Source organism: Triturus cristatus, chromosome 4_2 (genome assembly GCF_964204655.1).
Source record: "Triturus cristatus chromosome 4_2, aTriCri1.1, whole genome shotgun sequence".
Taxonomy (NCBI): Eukaryota; Metazoa; Chordata; class Amphibia; order Caudata; family Salamandridae; genus Triturus; species Triturus cristatus.
The window spans coordinates 986,848,748-986,867,310 of NC_140586.1; the positions used below are offsets into that span (position 1 = coordinate 986,848,748).

Below are 18,563 nucleotides of genomic sequence, written 5' to 3' on the forward strand. Positions count from 1 at the left end.
AATGTTTTGCGATGCTGAAAGCTCCTCCCGAGGGTTGAGAGTGAGCACCTTTTATTCTCCCACATTATCTCTCTCATGTGGAGAGGCTACATTTAGAACTTAAGTTTTTGTCACATTGAGAGCACGGATCGTTTTCGTTCCCGTTGTGGGTTCTCTCTTGTTGAATGAAACTGAATTTCCAGCTGACCCTTCTCTGGCATTTAGAACAATGACAAGGTGTAGAGATGAAGGTCCGTACAGGAGGTTGTAATTCAGGATGTTTTTTTCAAGTAGTTGACAAGTAGTAAAGTTCAGAACATCAAGAAGTGAATGTTGTAGATCAGAGCCCCACCAGGAGCAGCCTGTCGCTTCACCTCTCTGTGTCCCAACCTTCCGAGGCACATCGTGACTCCAACATTCTATTGGGCCTACGGCACAAACGCTGGCAGAGCCGGAGGAGTAAAATGCACAACATTACCAAATGCAGGATACTACATATCCCTTTTTCTTCCAAGAGAAGAACAAATGTAATATATGAAGAATCTAACAAGCGTGAACAAAGGGCAGATAGCACGGAAGGAACAAAGGAGTGACAGAGAGAACGTCGAGGAAAAGTGTGAGCAAGGAAGAGCGAACAGTCAGGTAGAAGAAAACGAAAAAGAAGCAAAGAGCAAGATTAAACAAGTGGGAAAGACCCAAACTCTCCGACAACGAAATAAATACGGAAGCACAGAAATACCGAACAGGGGAGAGTGCAGAGATAGGTGAAAGACGCAAAGAGTAAATCTACACGAATGGAAATGATGCACAACCTCCAACAAGGAGTTAGAATGGAGAAGGAAGGAGATTAAAGCGAAGTAACACAACGAGAGAACAGAGAGACATAGACACACAAAGGACTATTCCCGAACACACCCACTGGCCAGGCAGGCAAGCAATGAGGGAAGGACAAGGCATGACGCAAACCGGACACCAGCCTACACAAAGGAGTGGGAATAACGGATCTCCTCCAGAACAGGGAAGAAATAGAATGAAAAAAACAAAAGAGGGAAAGCTGGAGACAAAGGACGACAGCAAGCCATGTAAATCCAGAAACCAAGGGTGAAAATTAAGTATAACATCATGAGGAAAGCTGGACATAAGAGAAAACAGAGAAGAGGAAAAGAAATACAATAGTGCAACTAATCCTCTCCCAATTTTCAAAAAGACAAATTAAAACAATTATTAGAGTAACACTGCATTGTAAAAACAGCAGTGTGACTTAATGTAGAAAGACAATATCAGCCGATGGGACTAAGACCCATGACCGTCCTCTACTCCATATGCAAGAGTGTGAGGAGCACTGTAAATGGGACTGTAACCCATGACCGTCCTCCACTCCTATGCAAGAGTGTGAGGAGCACTGTGAATGGGACTGTAACCCATAATGTGAAAGCCCGTGAAAGGACAACCCCCAGTGTTGAGGTCACATGTAGAATAAGAATGGGACAAAGACCCTTACGACGCACCATGTGTGAGGGCAGCGATGTGAGCATAGATGGGACTGTAACCCATGAAACGGTGCCCTGGGAACCTGTGTGTAGCCCATGTAGGCAAATGGGGCTAGAACCCATTCACATCCCTGTGCAGGGAAAAATATGGTGAACATGTAAATGGAAACATGAACCCTAAGAAGGTAAGTACCCAACGTCCATACATGCATGGTGTGGCCCATGTAGGCAAGCGTAATGTAAGCAGAAGGGAAAAGTGCCCTTTGCCATCCCTATGAAGGGAAACGTAAGGTATAGGACGTACATGCGTAAAGTGACAAATTAACAACTGAGAAAAAGTGCCCAGAGTCCAAGAGCGTAAAACACAGTCCCAATGGTGGGTAAGTATGAAAAAGACAATCCCCACGATAAATGTTTCAAAAGCCAGAAATAAATGCTGCAGAACACTGTAGTGAAAGAACGTTCAATTGTGCTGCGGCGAAAAACCATTGCAGTACTCTTTAAAGTTGCTGACGTTGTGCACACATCCGGTGTGAAGCATGGTGAAGAACGGTAATAGCGCGGCCCACATGACATCTTCATGCAACACACGGTGCAATGGAGGCAACTGAAGAGGGGGAAGGAAAATGGTGGCAGCATCAGGAGTATGGCTGAAGATGGGCCGCAATGCGGATGGATACGTGGGTAAAGTTAGGAAGATCTCAACTTCTCACTTAAAAAAATAGATGACTGTGGACACTGGCAGGTGGCAAAAAGTGATGAACAGCGTACCATGAATGGAAGGCTACAACACCATGCACGTCGGCTTTCTGCTGATAGCGCTGCCTGCTTCCCATCCACTTGTCAGGATTGACAAGAGCTCTGAGGATCTTCCGGAAACAAAATAATGGCGGTGCGTACACAGCGCGATGTCGGGTGACTCATGGCACGCTCGCGCGCCAATCTATGTAATTCATTCAGACTTGGCGTGATGTCACAAAAAACTCTCTGTGTCGAGTTTCAGCACGGTAATACCGTTTCAGGTAAACAGAACGCGCTGTCTATCAACCGAAATAACGGTTGTAATGATAAAAGAACTTGGAGTCTGTTGAAGAGTTGAGGAAAAATATTCTAAATATTCACCAAAACCCGAACATAATACAAAGCAAAAATGACGAGACGATCTGCGCGGTTTCAAGGCTGAGGTACGAGTCTGGCGCAGTAACTGCCACATAGCGTTTTAAACTGCCAAAGAACCGGCTGAACACAAGAGCTGATGTAGAAAACAAACTCACCACAGACGCAGGAATGCTTCATACCGCCGTGAATGGTGCAGCCAGTAAAAAATGTACAAAAAGTCACGTCTACCCGTGCAAACACAAATGGGACCAGAGTAGCCCCCATGACGTCCACAGAGAGCGAGGGTTAGACTGACAAGAATAAAAATGTTACCGCTTGTAATGAAGAAAATGACGTCCAATCACTGCTATTGTAAAGCTTCACCATTCCATAAACCATGAAGCACTGTACTGGCGAGTTGTAGAATGAAACTGATTTTTTTTTTTTTTGTCGAGAAAAATTAGTCGTTAGCCTGTAAATATAGTGGGCAGAAACAAAACCCTTAAAAGTTCCATGTTATCCAGTTGTTTGAAAGTGGTACTTGTGGACTTTACAGTGTTGCCAAATCCAAAAAGGTTTTTGAATGATGCAGACACGCAGTATGTGCAGGAGATACACATAAATGGCTCAAATGAACTTTACAGGCAGTTAATTGTTTGGCTAGTAGACACAAGCAGTACTGAGTAAAACAAAGTCCATAATAAGTAATATTGTACAAACACAACATGCCTAGGCTAGGGCTGTCCAGTGGTGAGGACACTGGTGGGGCTTAAAGGCGCAGTGCTTCATGCTTACTTGTTTCTTGTTGTCTTCTTTGGTTTCTTGAGAGAGACTTGTTTCTTCTTTGATGATATCAAAATTGTTCTGTGACAAACACCCATGTATCTTGCTCGCAGTTGTTCCTTTCCTGTGGATACCTCCTCATGTTCTTTTTGTTGTAGTTGCTGCTGTAGTCTCAGTAGATTTCGCCATCTCCTGGTCCACTTGTATGTCAGGTACCTGAGAACTGCTTGTAGCTGTAGGTTCGTCACCAACTCGTCACCATAAAATGTAGTGATGAAGGTCCATACAGGAGGTTGTAATTCAGGATGTTTTATCTAAGTAGTTAACAAGTAGTAAAGTTCAGAACATCAAGTATTTAATGTTGTAGATCAGAGCCCCACCAGGAGCAGCCTGTCGCTTCACCTCTCTGTGTCCCAACTTTCCGAGGCACATCATGACTCCAACATTCTATTGGGCCTACTGCACAACCGCTGGCAGAGCAGGAGGAGTAAAATACACAACATTACCAAATGCAGGATACTACACAAGGTTTTTTTCCAGGTAAGTTTTGCCAGATTGAGTGAGACCAGATTTCCGACTTAAACTTTTCCAGCATTCAGAGCTAGTATGGTTTTTCCCCAGTGTGAGTTCTCTCATGTCTAGTGAGATTTATTTTATGACTGAAGCTTTTCTGGCATTCAGAGCACTGATAGGGTTTGAGCCCAGTGTGGGTTCTTTCATGTACTGTAAGGTTGGGTTTCCAACTGAAGCTTTTCCAGCATTCAGAGCACTGATACGGTTTTTGTCCAGTGTGAGTTTTCTCATGTTGAATGACATGGTCTTTCTGACGAAAGCATTTCTGGCACTTAGTGCACTGATACGGTTTATGCCCAGTGTGGGTTCTTTCATGCACAGTAAGGTTGGATTTCTGACTGAAGCTTTTCCAGCATTCAGAGCACTGATAAGGTTTTTGCCCAGTGTGAGTTACCTCATGTTGAGAGAGAGTAGATTTCCGACTAAAGCTTTTCCGGCATTCAGAGCACTGATAAGGTTTTTGTCCAGTGTGAGCTCTCTCATGTTCAATTAAACTGAATCTCCGACTGAATCTTTTCTGGCATTCATTGCATTGATGAGGTTTTTGCCCAGTGTGAGTTCTCTCATGTCTAGTGAGAGTCTTTTTCAGTTTGAAGCTTTTTTGGCATTCAGAACACTGATAGGGTTTGAGCCCAGTGTGGGTTGTCTCATGTTGAATTAAACTGAGTCTCTGACAGAATGTTTTTTGACATTCAAAGCACTGATTAGGTTTTTGCACACTGTGAGTGCTCTCATGGTGAGTGAGAGTTATTTTCCGACTGAAGCTTTTCTGCCATTCAGAACACTGATACGGTTTGAGCCCAAAGTGGGTCTTTTCATGTACAGTAAGGCTGGATTTATGACTGAAGCTTTTCCAGCATTCAGAGCACTGACAAGGTTTTTGTCCAGTGGGATTTCTCTCGTGTTCAATGAAACTGGAGCTGTTGGTTTCTCCAAGTTGGGTTTGTTCCTGAATACATGCCATCTTAAGACAGAATCTGATTTCTGATCGTGTTCTTGTTTATGTTACAACTCAGCTTTAACTTCTAAACTACACTGCAGATCCTCTTCTTAACACATGTATTTAACTAGGGATAGTTTTAACCGGAGATCATTTTCCTACCTTTAAAGGCACCGATCTAACTTGTCTTATTAACTTTCGCCGAGGAGCCCCTTGTATTTATTAAGAGGCCTCTCATGGATTTCTTTTCTCCAAGTTATTCCCGGGTGAAATCCCTCAAGTTTAATTAGTCTCGTTCAGTGATTCTAGTTCATCACATTAGATTTGGGAGTTTTAAAAGCACCGATACGGTCTTTGGGGTTTAGTGTTTGCATGTAAGGTATGTTTGTTCATACAAGTAAAGACAGGTGATTTGGGCATGCCAGGGTGGTGTATGAATTATCAAGTGCTTTTTGCACTCGTCGGCTAAGGGTAAGGCAGGCACATGATCGACTTTGGAGGTCTGGGACACTTGGAAACCACTCGGATCAACCCAAAAGACAGAGTTGATGGGGAAATCTTCCTATATCAGAAATGATAATCCAGCATCTTTGCTGTAACGACATCTGAGAGAGAGTATTTACAAAGACTTTCTTTTAAACAATCTTTTCTCTCCTCTCGTCTCCAGGAGACGGAGATAAAAGTGTGCGCTTGTAAACCGGGGATATTAGTCTTTTTGACGGTTCTGTCACATCACATCACATCCACGGATGCTGATCTCTTGGGGAGGGTTTGGGTCTCCAAAGCATTTCTCAAAAACCATCAAACAGAATTTACAACACTGAGTTTTCTCAAGTGCACGGCGTGGGTATCAATTGTGGCCAATGTTCCCGTTAATCTCAGTTACTGACACTTGGCAAACATTTATAGTCATTTTCCTTTAGAGGTTTGACAACTTTCACATTCACCAGTTTCTTCCGCTCCAACATCCTCACCATTCCTGGCACATAGAATGTGTTTCTTCTCCAGAGCTTGAGGATGTTTTTACTTTCCTTGAAGTAATCCTTTTCGTTGTATTTCACTAAATTTAAACCTTCTTTTTTCTGATCATGATTCTGTCACCTGTAGAAATGGAGTCAAAAATTGTAAATGAACACAAAGAAAAAATATTTGTGACCTTATACTTTGCACAAAGAAAGTATTAACAAAAACAAGATAGGAAATCAGTTTGAGTTGCATTTCTGATAGTGGTGAAACAGTGTAGATTGGGAGCTTGGGATCACTGAAAATCAAGGATGTGAGAGCAAAAGTAGTGAATATTTAAGAAAGAAACACAGATTCTCAGAAGCAGCCAACACTATCAATTTGCAATTTCTGTGGCAACGGCTGGCGTCCTAGTGAGATATTTGTCGTTCTTTTAATGAATTATCAGATGTTATGTACTCCCCTGCCCACCTAGGCTGTTAATCTATTCCTTTTTCTAGTGATCTAGGAAGGGACATTTTATTGAACAGCACAACAGTAAAGGAAACCAAAAAGGGTCAAGAAAAGAAAAACACAAAACAGAGGAAAGAGAAAAAAGGCTACCTTCCTCTCTCACCACAGGGGTCAAGCACAGGAAACTCTGCAACAGATGCTTGTGAACCCATAAGTTACTTCTAAACACAGTGCCCCCAAGGTCAGCACCAGGTGCGGCTCCACCGGACACACCACCCTAAAGCAAGCCCTGTGTGCTTGTGTGTCCACGCACATGTACTGTGTCTTTTGCTTGTAGTAGACAAGATACAAAAGGGCAGGATGGGAGGATGCAAAGAGATGGAAGCCAGAGAGGAAATACGCCGAAAGAACGGACAGAGGGGAGATGTTATGACGTGGTCTAGAAGAGGAGACAAATGTGCCAATAGTTAAGGAACTGCTGGGGACAACTGACTAAAACGAATTGGACCTGAACTACACCCCCCAACATGTTTGAGGAGGCATGTGGCTCCAACAGGTGATTATCAGAAGTTTGAAACAACAAGAATAGTGTACAGAGAGTCAAATGTTGAAGCTGAAGAGACAACAAAAAACAGATATCAAGAAAGGGAATAGGGAAAGAAGAAACAGGGGAAAAGGAAACTTAGACTTATAGGAATCCTTACCTGACAGTTATATCATTTTTTGTTCCTTAGAGGGTGGCAGCCACGCTGCACTACCAGGTCATCCAAGAATACCTTAAAAGGAAGCAAAGAAATGGTTTTGCGTCAGACGACAATCACACTTCAGCCCATATTCCAAATACCCATCCTGGACTTACAAAACAAAAGAATCTCTTGTTCTCTGGAGGCCTTTGTCAAGCAACTATGGTCATGAATAAATACTTTTTTGGTTCAAGAACCACGATCCCTGGCTGGAAAAAAAATCGCTGTGAATATGGAGTGCACCCACAGTCTCCGAGAACAGACCCAAACAACCCAGTCCACGTCTTCATAACCCCCATCTTTCCATTACCAACCCACGAAACTTGCAAATCAAAACCATCTGGTTCACAAAAGACATGTTAAAGTCCTCGTACATAATTCTGCCCACTGTGGTAAATATTTCATTACCGGTACTATTTTTATGCGGTAAAGTCTAGTAAGAATAACTCAGTAAATATAAGAGGCAGAATCCGTGGTATTAGAGGTTCTAAAAGGCTTTATTCCTCTACAAAGGAATTACAGTTCGAACTGTAGGCTTCAAATTCCATCACCACGAAGGTTCAGGAAGGGAAGGCAATACATTATTGACAAGTAATGATATTTATATGAAAAGTATTACATTAAGACAGATGCAAGAGGCGTAACAGCTGATAATACAGATAATGATACACATACGTAATGAAAAAAGGCGTAAACATAGGCGTAACTAAATACGTCATTAAACATGATGTCACAAGTGGGTGGATCCATAAGAGAATCCTGCAATGTCAGCAGAAATATTTGGCAGAGATGCGCGCGCAGCCGCATGACGTGTGATTGACGTGCAACTAGAGGGTGAAGGGGACTTGACATTTAGCTCTACATGTGGAGACAGAAGTCTGAGGGGTCATGTCAACCTAATCCCAAATCATATCTAATATCTTATGTTTAAAGAACTGTATTATCCAAAAGGAAAGGTCTCTCGGACGGAATCTATTCTATACTGACTGTTAGTGCGTGTACGAGCGTCTAAGTGTCTACATGAGATGCGAGGGGGCAGGAATCTTCCATGGTAACAGGGGCTATGAATTACTTGCATGAGGACAGTGAGGCCTGGCCCTTTGCTCGGTAGCTGGAAGAATGTTTACCTAAACTACTAGACAGGAATGCATCGGATGAGGAGCGAAGCAGATAATCTTGAAGGTGAAATACAGTTTTTGGCAGGCAACAGGCTGGATCAGGCACCGTTAGCCGCGCAGGGAGTAGGACAAAGTTCATGGATACAGATGCGGGCTCGGACTGGAGCTGTCAGAGGCAGAAGGCAGGAAAAGGCTTGATGGCGGAATTCAGGGCCTACTCGCCTGAATCTGTAAAATGTGGAAAGTGAACCACATAAAGTCGGTGGCCTTTCATACTTAGGAATGGAATATCTGACCCATTCATGGCAGATCTGAAAGAGGACATGTTGACGGTGGACGCACATGTATTTGCGTCTTCATAACTGGAACTGGAGGGAACATACATGTACTTATAGCATGCACATGGAGCCGTTGGGGTCTACGATAGGGGACATAACTGATCACAAAATTCATATTTCCTCATTCCCTCCTTGTCCCCTACGGACCCTCAGGAGATATCGATCTTCATCAATCCATCGATCTGTTCATATAGCATCATTTGTTCTTCTTTCTTCTTCCGGGATCTTGAACGAAAACTTGGATGCGGGATACACGATGTGGCACACAGACCACAAATCGCTGGCCCACATTGTAGACATAAGCAGCAACTGAATAGTATGAGAAAGCCAATACCTAGGAAGGATAGGATCCTCCATCCCCAGGCTGACAACACGCTCCAGAACCAACCGGACCAAGTCCAGGCGCCTGGACTCTGGTGTATCTGGCTTATAATCTTATGAAGGCGAGTTATGGCTTTATATACTGACGGCGAGTTTTCTGGTATGAAAACACAGCAACTTGATCCGATGACCCTACAAGCTCCGCCCCTATCGGCCAGGATGACGTCAAGGACAAGACGATTTTGAAGCACAACAATCCGCATAGCAGACTGCTCTTCTGTTAAATTGCCTAAGGCGGAAGTAGTCTCGTTCACTACTGCTTCAAGGGTTCTAGTTAATCTACGTATCAGCTTACTATTAGTGACTGTACCTATATAGGGAAAGAAACCTTTATTGAAATCTGTGTATTGCTCCCATGCCGTTTCAGTGTAATCGACAATCGGGAGATCTCTCTGCTGTCTATTGTGTACTAAATGGGTATTTCTGTGATAGTCAGGAGGGGCTAGGAAAACAGGTGGCAGAAGGAATGCTATGTAACAGGTACCATCCCAATCTAGAGGTAGACGTATATATGCGGTCTGGCCACATATGAAGTAGGAATGACGGGAAGCTCTAAATGTAGACTTGCCTTGATCACTGAATTTTATTACAGTGGTGCATTTACTATGGCCCATGTGTATGGAACCATTCTTTCTTACACATAATTCCCCTTTAACTGGGAATACTGACATAGCGGGCAAGATTGGCGTAGCTTCGGATTCAACATTCAGAATCAGGAGGTTAAGTGTAAAATTACCTAATCCATATACTTCATTTTCTAGATCAGTTCCTGTTCTTTTGGGAAGTCCCTCCTTGTTAGGGTAGCAGACTTTAAGCAAAACTAGGTTCAGGTTTCCCCATACCCAGTTGTCTTGATAAACTACTGAATTTGAATCTAGGGAATTAATTAAACTAAACCATGCTCCACAGGAGCCATTGTGTGTGAATGGGTACGGAAAGAGGGGCAAAACTCCCTTATAGTTCTGATAGGGAGGGAGTCGGCCACATATCCAACAATTGGTAGCATTGCTGGTCTGATGGGAATGATGTAACATACTAATAAAAGTGTTGTTGCGCAGCGCAAATCTATAAGACAACTCATGCGGAGGTAATTCGCTAAAAGAATGTTCTGCGGTAACATTGTAAGCATGCTTAGAAATAGGGTAGTAGATGTGTAGCAATACACTAGAAATGATGATCAGAAGACTTAGAAAAAACAAAATTAATAATGTAACTGTGCAGTGACTACGAAGCGATTTACAGTACGCATGTTTTTTAAGCTTTATCTGTCTATTTCTCTCTCTATTTCGGTCTAGAGGATACATGTCAGAGACAAATTCAACCGATTCACCTTGGAGAGGACTTAAACAATCAAATTGTCTGACTTGCTAGACCTTAATTTCAGTTTATAGAGTTCGTGTTTTGTCCGTTCAACCAAGGGGAGCTTTGAGTCTGTCTGTGAGGGAATGCAGGGCTGAGTGTTCACATCGGACGGTAATCCATAAAATTTCTTGATATGACTCGAGTGCAACCACCCTTTACGTCCCTCAACCTTCACGGCTGTCCTTGTTGTCAGCAAGACGAGTTTGGGTGACTTCCACCTGGGCTCCAGCTGGGTCTTCCGGTCGAAGTTCCTCACAAGAACCAGATCACCTGGAACCACGTCATGGGGCTTCACCTCAGTGTTATCGGGAAAAGCTGCAACTACCTGTGAACGACAAGATTGTAGTGCAGACATCAAGGAAGCCAGGTAATCTGTCAGCATATTACAGTCAACATCAGTGATTTTACGAGGTATAGGCGTCCCCCACATATTTGGTGGTCTACCGAAGATCACCTCGTACGGGGATAGCCCTGTTCGAGAATGTGCTACCATTCTCATGTAAAAGAGCGCAACTGGTAAGGCTATTATCCAATCGACACCTTTTTCTCTACATATTTTGGACAATCTGATTTTCAGAGTTTGATTATGACGTTCCACAAGACCTGCTGCCTCGGGATGTCGGACACAGTGGAATTTCCATTGGTAACCTAACAGAAGTGAAACGTGTTTCATTAGTTCGGATGAGAATGGCTGGCCGTTATCTGAGTATACAACACGTGGTAAACCGAATCGTGGGAAGAATTCTCGAACTAGCTGTTTGGCAGTAGTCGGGGCAGTGTAATCTGAAACCGGGTAGGCTTCTGTCCAACGGGAAAGAGCACAGACAACTACGAGAACATATTTGAATCCTCGACATCGTTCCATCTGGATATAATCCATCTGGAGGACTTCAAAAGCATGATCGGGAGGTTGAAATCCACCCTGCTCTACGGGGATGCTTTTACCTGGATTAAACTGACAACATATCATACAGGTACGTACTTTCTGTTTGGCTGCTGCTCGCAAGTGTTTGTTGAACCAAATGTGTTGAATACTGTCTAGCATAGCTTTTTCTCCTAGGTGCGCTGGACTATGTATTGTGTTAATGATGACTTGAACCATGGAGTCGGGAAGAAACCATATAGATTTTCCCTTCGTCATCCATCCTTGATCCGTTTGGATCCCACCTAATTCAGTCCATTTCTTTATTTCTTCTGGTGTAGCATGTGTCTGTATGTCAATTACATCAAGAGCGGGATCCTTAACTGTCATGCAATGTGTTGGTGTCTGAACTATTGTCTTTGTCGTGTCAGTTGTATGAGTCTGATTCTGAGCAGTCTGTTTAGCTGTTCTGTCAGCTAGGTCGTTACCCTGAGAAATGATATCGGTAACTTTTGTATGGGCTTTGCATTTCATAATCGATATTGCAGTAGGTAGATGAATCGCGTCTAATAGAGCTTGAATGAGGGGTCCGTGTTGGATGTGGGCACCGTGGGAAGTTAAATAACCTCTCTCTCGCCACAGTACGCCGAAGTCATGGACGACTCCGAATGCATAACGTGAATCTGTGTATATGTTGACTTTCTTATTTTTGGCTTGAATACAGGCTTGTGTCAGAGCGATGAGCTCTGCTGCTTGAGCTGACAAAGTGTTAATACAATTTGTTTCAATGACTTCAGTGTCTGTTGTGACTGCGTAAGCGGCCACTAACTCTCCTGTACTTGTTCTCATACATGAACCATCTACATACAATGTCAGGTCTGGATCTGATAAAGGGATGTCTGTCAAGTCTTGTCTGGGTTTCGTCGTGATAGTAATGACTTCAATACAATCATGTGCTAATGGATCTGTTCCATTTACGGGCAAAAGTGTGGCAGGATTTAACGTATTACAACGTCTGATTTCTATATGTGGCTGAAACAATGTTAATTCATAACCGGTGAGTCTTGCTATAGTCAAGTGTTGTGTTTGTGTGCGGTTCAAGAGAACCTCTACTGCGTGTGGTACTTGTACTGTCAATTGATGTCCTAACACTATGGCATCGCTTTGTCTGATTGCTAAAGCTGTTGCTGCCACCGATTTCAGGCACGCAGGAAGAGCCTGAGCTACTGGATCTAATGTACTAGAGAAATAAGCACATGGTTTGTGTGATCCTGCTTGTTCCTGAGTGAGTACTGACAAGGCAGTACCTTCGCGTTCTGTAACAAAGAGTGTAAACTGTTTACTGTAACATGGTGTTGCTAAAACAGGTGCTTGACATAAAGCTTTCTTTAAGCTTTCAAAGGCATGTGTATGTTCTTGAGTCCAAGGGAGGACAGTCGATGTGGCTGCCTCCTGTGTTGTCAACTGGATGAGTGGTTTTGCTAGAAATGCATATTGGGGGATCCACTGCCTACAGTATGAAGTGAGACCTATAAAAGCCCGCACCTCCTTTTGTGTCTTTGGTGGTGACATGTTAGCAATTAACTGGATGCGGTCGGGTGTAAGCTGTCTTCCCTCCTTGGACAGCAAGTGCCCAAGGTAAACAACTTGCTGGACACAGAATTGCAGCTTAGAAGGGGACACCTTGTGCCCCTTGTCGGCCAGAAATCTTAAAACCGTCAGTGACGCTTTTTCACATTCAGGTTCGCTTCGGGCGGTGATCAGCAGATCATCGACATATTGAAGCAAGGCAGTGTTAACTGGCATGTGGATACTGTCAAGTTCTCGTTTCAGTGCTTGGCTATAGATGCTGGGGCTTTCTGTGAATCCTTGAGGAGCGCGTGTGAATTTAAAACTTCGTCCATTTAAACTGAATCCGAACAAATATTGACTTTCCGGATCTATTGGGACGCTAAAGAAAGCATTTTTGAGATCAATTACAGTGAAGAACGTTGCTTCTGAGTCAATAGCTGTTAGTAATGAAGAGATATCTGGGACCACAGGGTATTGTGGTACAATACATTTATTTAATTCGCGCAGATCAATAACTAATCGATATACTGGTGATGCTTTTGGATCCGTTCTCTTAAGAATCGGAATTATCGGGGAATTACATACATTGGAGTCGGTTTCTACAACCACTCCTTGTGCAATGAGCTCGTCAATGATTTGCAGCAAAGCCACAACAGCATCTGGTGGTAACTTGTATTGTCGCATTCGTGGTAGTACTACTCCTGTTTTTAGTGTGACTCGTGTGGTAAACAAAAATCTTCTTTACCGGACTGAATTTCATACGGGATCTTGAAATAAAATAAAATAGCTCAGAATAACAAGAGGCAGAATCCGTGGTATAAGAGTTTCTAAATGGGCTTTATTCCATCAAAAAATGGCCGAATCGAGTCGCGGCCTTCAGGTTCCGTCACCACGAGGGTTCAGGAAGTGAAGTACAATAATTTATTGACAGACATGCATTTTTATAATAAGTACATTACAATGAAACGAATGTAGAAGGCGTAACATTTGATAAGAAAAGTGACAAAACAGGTACGTAATCGAAACTAGGCGTAATAAGGAATAAAAGAAACATGATTGGTTAGGATTATCAGACATAGGTGGATCTATAAGATAATACTTGGCATAGATGCGCGCGCAGCAGCATGACGTGTGATTGACGTGCAACTAGGGGGTGAAGGGGACTTGACATTTAGCTCTACATGTGGAGACGAGAAGTCTGGGGGGGTCAAGTCAACCTAATCCCAAATCATATCTAACATCCTATGTTTAAAGAACTATGTTATCCACAAGGAAGGACTCTCGGACAGAATCTAGTCTATACTGACTGTGTGCGTGCACAAACGCCTAAGTGTCTATATGAGATGCGAGGGGCAGAAAACTTTCCATGGCAGCAGGGCTATGAATCACTTGCAGGAGGACGGAAAGGCCGAGTCCTTTGCTTGTGAGCTAAAGGAAATGTTTACCTAAATCACTAGACAGGAATGCATCGGCTGAAGAGCAAAATAGATAATTCGAAGGTGAAATACAGCTTCTTGGCAGGCAGGCGAAAACTGGCCGAGGCAGGCACCGTTAGCTGCACAGGGAGTAGGGCAAAGTTCATGGATACAGATGCGAGCTCAAGCTGAAGCTGTCAAAGACAGAGAGCAGGGAAAGGCTTTGAGGACAGAATCGGGCCTACTTGCCTGAACTGTAAAAATGGAGTAACTTAGCCATATAAAGTCGGTGGCCTTTCATACTTAGGAATCGAATATCCAGCCCATCGATGGCGGATCTGACAGAGAACATGTCGACGGTAGACACACATATGTTTGCGTCTTAGAAACTGGAACTAGAGGGAACATACATGTACTTGTAACATGCATATAGAACCGTTGGGGTCCAAGATAGGGGACATAACTGATCAGGAAAATCCACATTTCCACATTCCCTCCTTGTCCCCTACTTGCCCTTCAAGAGATATCAATCTTCATCATTCCATCGATTTGCTCATGGAGCATCATTTCTTCTTCCTTCTTCTTCCGGCATTTTGAACGAGAACTGTGATATGGAATGCATGATGTGGCACACAGACCACAAATCGCTGGTCCACATTGTAGGCATAAACAACAACTGAAGAGCATAAGAAGGCCAATACCTAGGAAGGATAGAACTCTCCATCCCCAGGCTGATATCACACTCCAAAACCACCCGGACCACGTCCAAGTGCCTGGATTTTCGTGTATCTGGCTTACAATCTTATGAAGGCGTGTTATAGCTTGATATACAGATGGCGAATTTTCTGGTATGAATATGCAGCAGCTGGATCCGATGACCCTGCAAGCTCCGCCCCTATCGGCCAGGATGACGTCAAGGACAAGACGATTCTGGAGAACAACAATTCTCATCACTGATTGTTCCTCTGTCAGATTGCCTAGGGCGGCTATAGTCTCATTTACTACAGCTTCAAGAGTCTTGGTGAGTCTACGTATCAGCTTACTATTTGATATTGTACCTATATAGGGAAAGATACCTTTATTGAAATCTGCATACTTGTCCCATGCCGTCTCAGTATAATCGACAACTGGGAGATCTCTTCGCTCTCTATTGTGTACTAAATGAACATTTCGATAATAATCAGGGGGAGCTAGAAAAACAGGTGGCAGAAGGAATGCTATGTAACAGGTACCATCCCAATCTAGAGGCAAACGCATATATGCAGTCTGACCACATATAAAGTAAGAATGGCGAGAAGCTCTAAATGAAGATTTACCTTGATCACTATATTCTACTGTAGTAACGCATTGGCTATGGCCCATGTGTATGGAACCAACTTTTCTCACACATAATTCACCCTTAACTGGAAATACTGACATAGTGGGCAGAATTAGTTCAACTTCGGATTTGACATTCAAAATCATAAGATTAGGCGTAAAATTACCTAATTTATACACTTCATTTTCTAAATCAGTTCCTGTTCTACTGGGGTGACCCTCCTTATTAGGGTGACAGACTTCGAATAAAACTAGATTCAGATTTCCCCATATCCAATGTTGTTGATAAACTGCTGTGTCTGGGTCTATGGAATTTAATAAACTAAACCATGCTCCACAGGAGCCATTGTGTGTGAACGGATGTGGAAAGAAAGGCAGAACTCCTTTGTTATTCTGATAGGGAGGGAGTCGGCCACACACCCAACAATTGGTGGCATTACTAGTCTGATGGGAATGATGTAACATACTAATGAATGTGTTATTGCGCAGCGCAAGTCTATAGGACAACTCATGTGGGGGGAATTCACTAAAAGAATGTTCATCAGTTATATTGAAAGCACGTTTAGAAACAGGATAATACATATGCAACAATATACTTGCAGTAACTAAAAAACTCAAGAAAAACAAAATTAATAAAGTCACAATACAGTGGTTACGCAGTAATTTACAATAAGCATGTCGTTTCATTATGATTCTGGACTCTACATGATTCGGACCTAAGGGATACATGTCGGGACAGATTCAACCGCTTCACCTTGGAGAGGACTTAAACAATCAAATCGTCCGACAGTTTAGATCTGGACCTGAGTTTCTGCTTGTAAAGTTCGGTGCTACTGGCCTCAGCCAAAGGTAGCTTTGAGTCAATGGGGGAAGACACACGGGGAGTACTGTTTGTGTCAGGAGGAAGTCCATGAAATTTCTTTATATGGCTGGAATGCACCCAGCCTTTTCTCCCTTCGATCTTCACAGCTGTTCTGGTCGTCAGCAGGACCAACTTAGGACGCCTCCACCTTGGCTCCAGTTGGGTTTTCCGATCAAAATTCCTGACGAGAACATAATCGCCGGGAATTACATCATGAGGTTTCACCTCGGTGTTGTCGGGAAAAGCTGCGACTACCTGTGAACGACAAGATTGTAGTGCAGACATCAAGGAAGCCAGGTAATCTGTCAGCATATTACAATCAACATCAGTTATTTTACGGGGTATAGGCGTCCCCCACATATTCGGTGGTCTACCAAAGATCACCTCATAAGGGGATAGCCCTGTTCGAGAGTGTGCTACCATCCTCATGTAAAATAGCGCAACTGGTAAAGCTACTATCCAGTCCAAACCTTTCTCCTGACATATCTTAGACAGTCTGATTTTTAAAAGTTGATTATGTCGTTCCACGAGACCTGCTGCCTCGGGGTGTCGGACACAGTGGAATTTCCACTGATATCCCAACAAAAGTGAGACATGTTTCATTAATTCGGATGAGAAAGGCTGGCCGTTATCTGAATATACAACACGTGGTAAACCGTACCGTGGGAAGAATTCTCGAACTAGCTGCTTGGCAGTAGTCGGGGCAGTGTAATCTGATACGGGATACGCCTCTGTCCAACGGGAGAGAGCGCAGACAACTACGAGAACATATTTGAATCCTCGACAACGTTCCATCTGAATATAATCCATCTGGAGGACTTCAAAAGGATGGTCAGGAGGCTGAAATCCACCCTGCTCTACGGGAACACTCTTTCCTGGATTAAACTGACAACATATCATACAGGTACGAACCTTTTGTTTAGCTGCTGCTCGTAAATGTTTGTTGAACCAAATGTGCTGAATGCTGTCTAGCATAGCCTTCTCTCCTAAATGTGCTGGACTGTGAACTGTAGCTATAATGGCTTGAACCATGGAATCAGGGAGAAACCATACAGATTTCTCCTTCGTCATCCATCCTTGATCTGTCTGGATCCCTCCTAGTTCAGTCCACTTCTTTATTTCTTCTGCTGTGGCATGTGTCTGTATATCAATTACGTCAAGTGTAGGATCCTTAATTGTCATACACTGTGTTGGTGTCTGAACTATTGGCTTTGTCATGTCTAATGTGCGATTCTGAGCAGTCTGTTTAGCTGTTCTGTCAGCTAAATCATTGCCTTGAGAAATGATATCAGTAACCTTCGTGTGTGCTTTACATTTCATAATCGATATAGCAGTGGGTAGATGTATTGCGTTTAACAAAGCATGAATGAGGGGTCCGTGCTGAATGTGGGCACCATGGGAAGTTAAATAACCTCTCTCTCGCCACAACACGCCGAAGTCGTGTACAACTCCGAATGCATAACGTGAGTCAGTGTATACATTAACTTTCTTATTTGTGGCTTGAATACAGGCTTGTGTTAGAGCAATAAGTTCTGCTGCTTGGGCGGACAAAGTATCTATACAATTTGTCTCAATAACTTCAGTGTCTGTTGTGACTGCATACGCGGCCACTAAATCTCCTGTACTAGTTCTCATGCACGATCCGTCTACATACAACGTCAGGTCTGGATCTAACAACGGAACGTCTGTCAAGTCTTGTCTAGGTTTCGTCTTTATTTCAATGATTTCAACACAATCATGAGCTAGTGGGTCTGTTCCAATTACAGGTAATAGTGTAGCAGGATTCAATGTATTACACCGTCGGATCTCTATGTGTGGTTGAAACAATGTCAATTCATAACCGGTAAGTCTTGCTATGGTCAAGTGTTGTGTTTGTGTTCGGTTCACAAGAACCTCTACTGCATGTGGTACTTGTACTGTCAATGGATGTCCTAATACTATGGCATCGCTTTGTCTGATTGCTAAAGCTGTCGCTGCCACTGATTTCAGACATGCAGGCAAAGCCTGAGCTACGGGATCTAATGTACTGGAAAAATAAGCACATGGCTTGCGTGATCCTGCTTGATCCTGAGTGAGTACTGACAAGGCAGTACCTTCGCGTTCTGTAACAAAGAGTGTAAAATGTTTGCTATAACATGGTGTTGCTAAAACAGGTGCTTGACATAAAGCTTTCTTTAAGCTTTCAAAAGCTTGTGTATGTTCCTGAGTCCAAGGGAGAACAGTCGATGTGGCTGCCTCCTGTGTGGTTAACTGAATGAGTGGTTTTGCTAGAAAAGCGTACTGAGGGATCCACTGCCTACAATATGAAGTGAGG

At 43.2% G+C, this 18,563-nt stretch overlaps 1 protein-coding gene across 1 annotated transcript in view; it reads right to left on the bottom strand.

Moving 5' to 3' along the window:
- The window catches only part of LOC146839224 (uncharacterized), a 722,084-nt gene that overhangs the window by 626,333 nt on the left and 77,188 nt on the right, over positions 1-18,563 (bottom strand). Inside the window, 2 exon segments of the mRNA XM_085600021.1 lie at positions 4,011-5,964; positions 6,984-7,055. Coding sequence (XP_085456147.1) covers positions 4,011-4,887 — 877 coding nt within the window. The 5' untranslated portion in view covers positions 4,888-5,964; positions 6,984-7,055.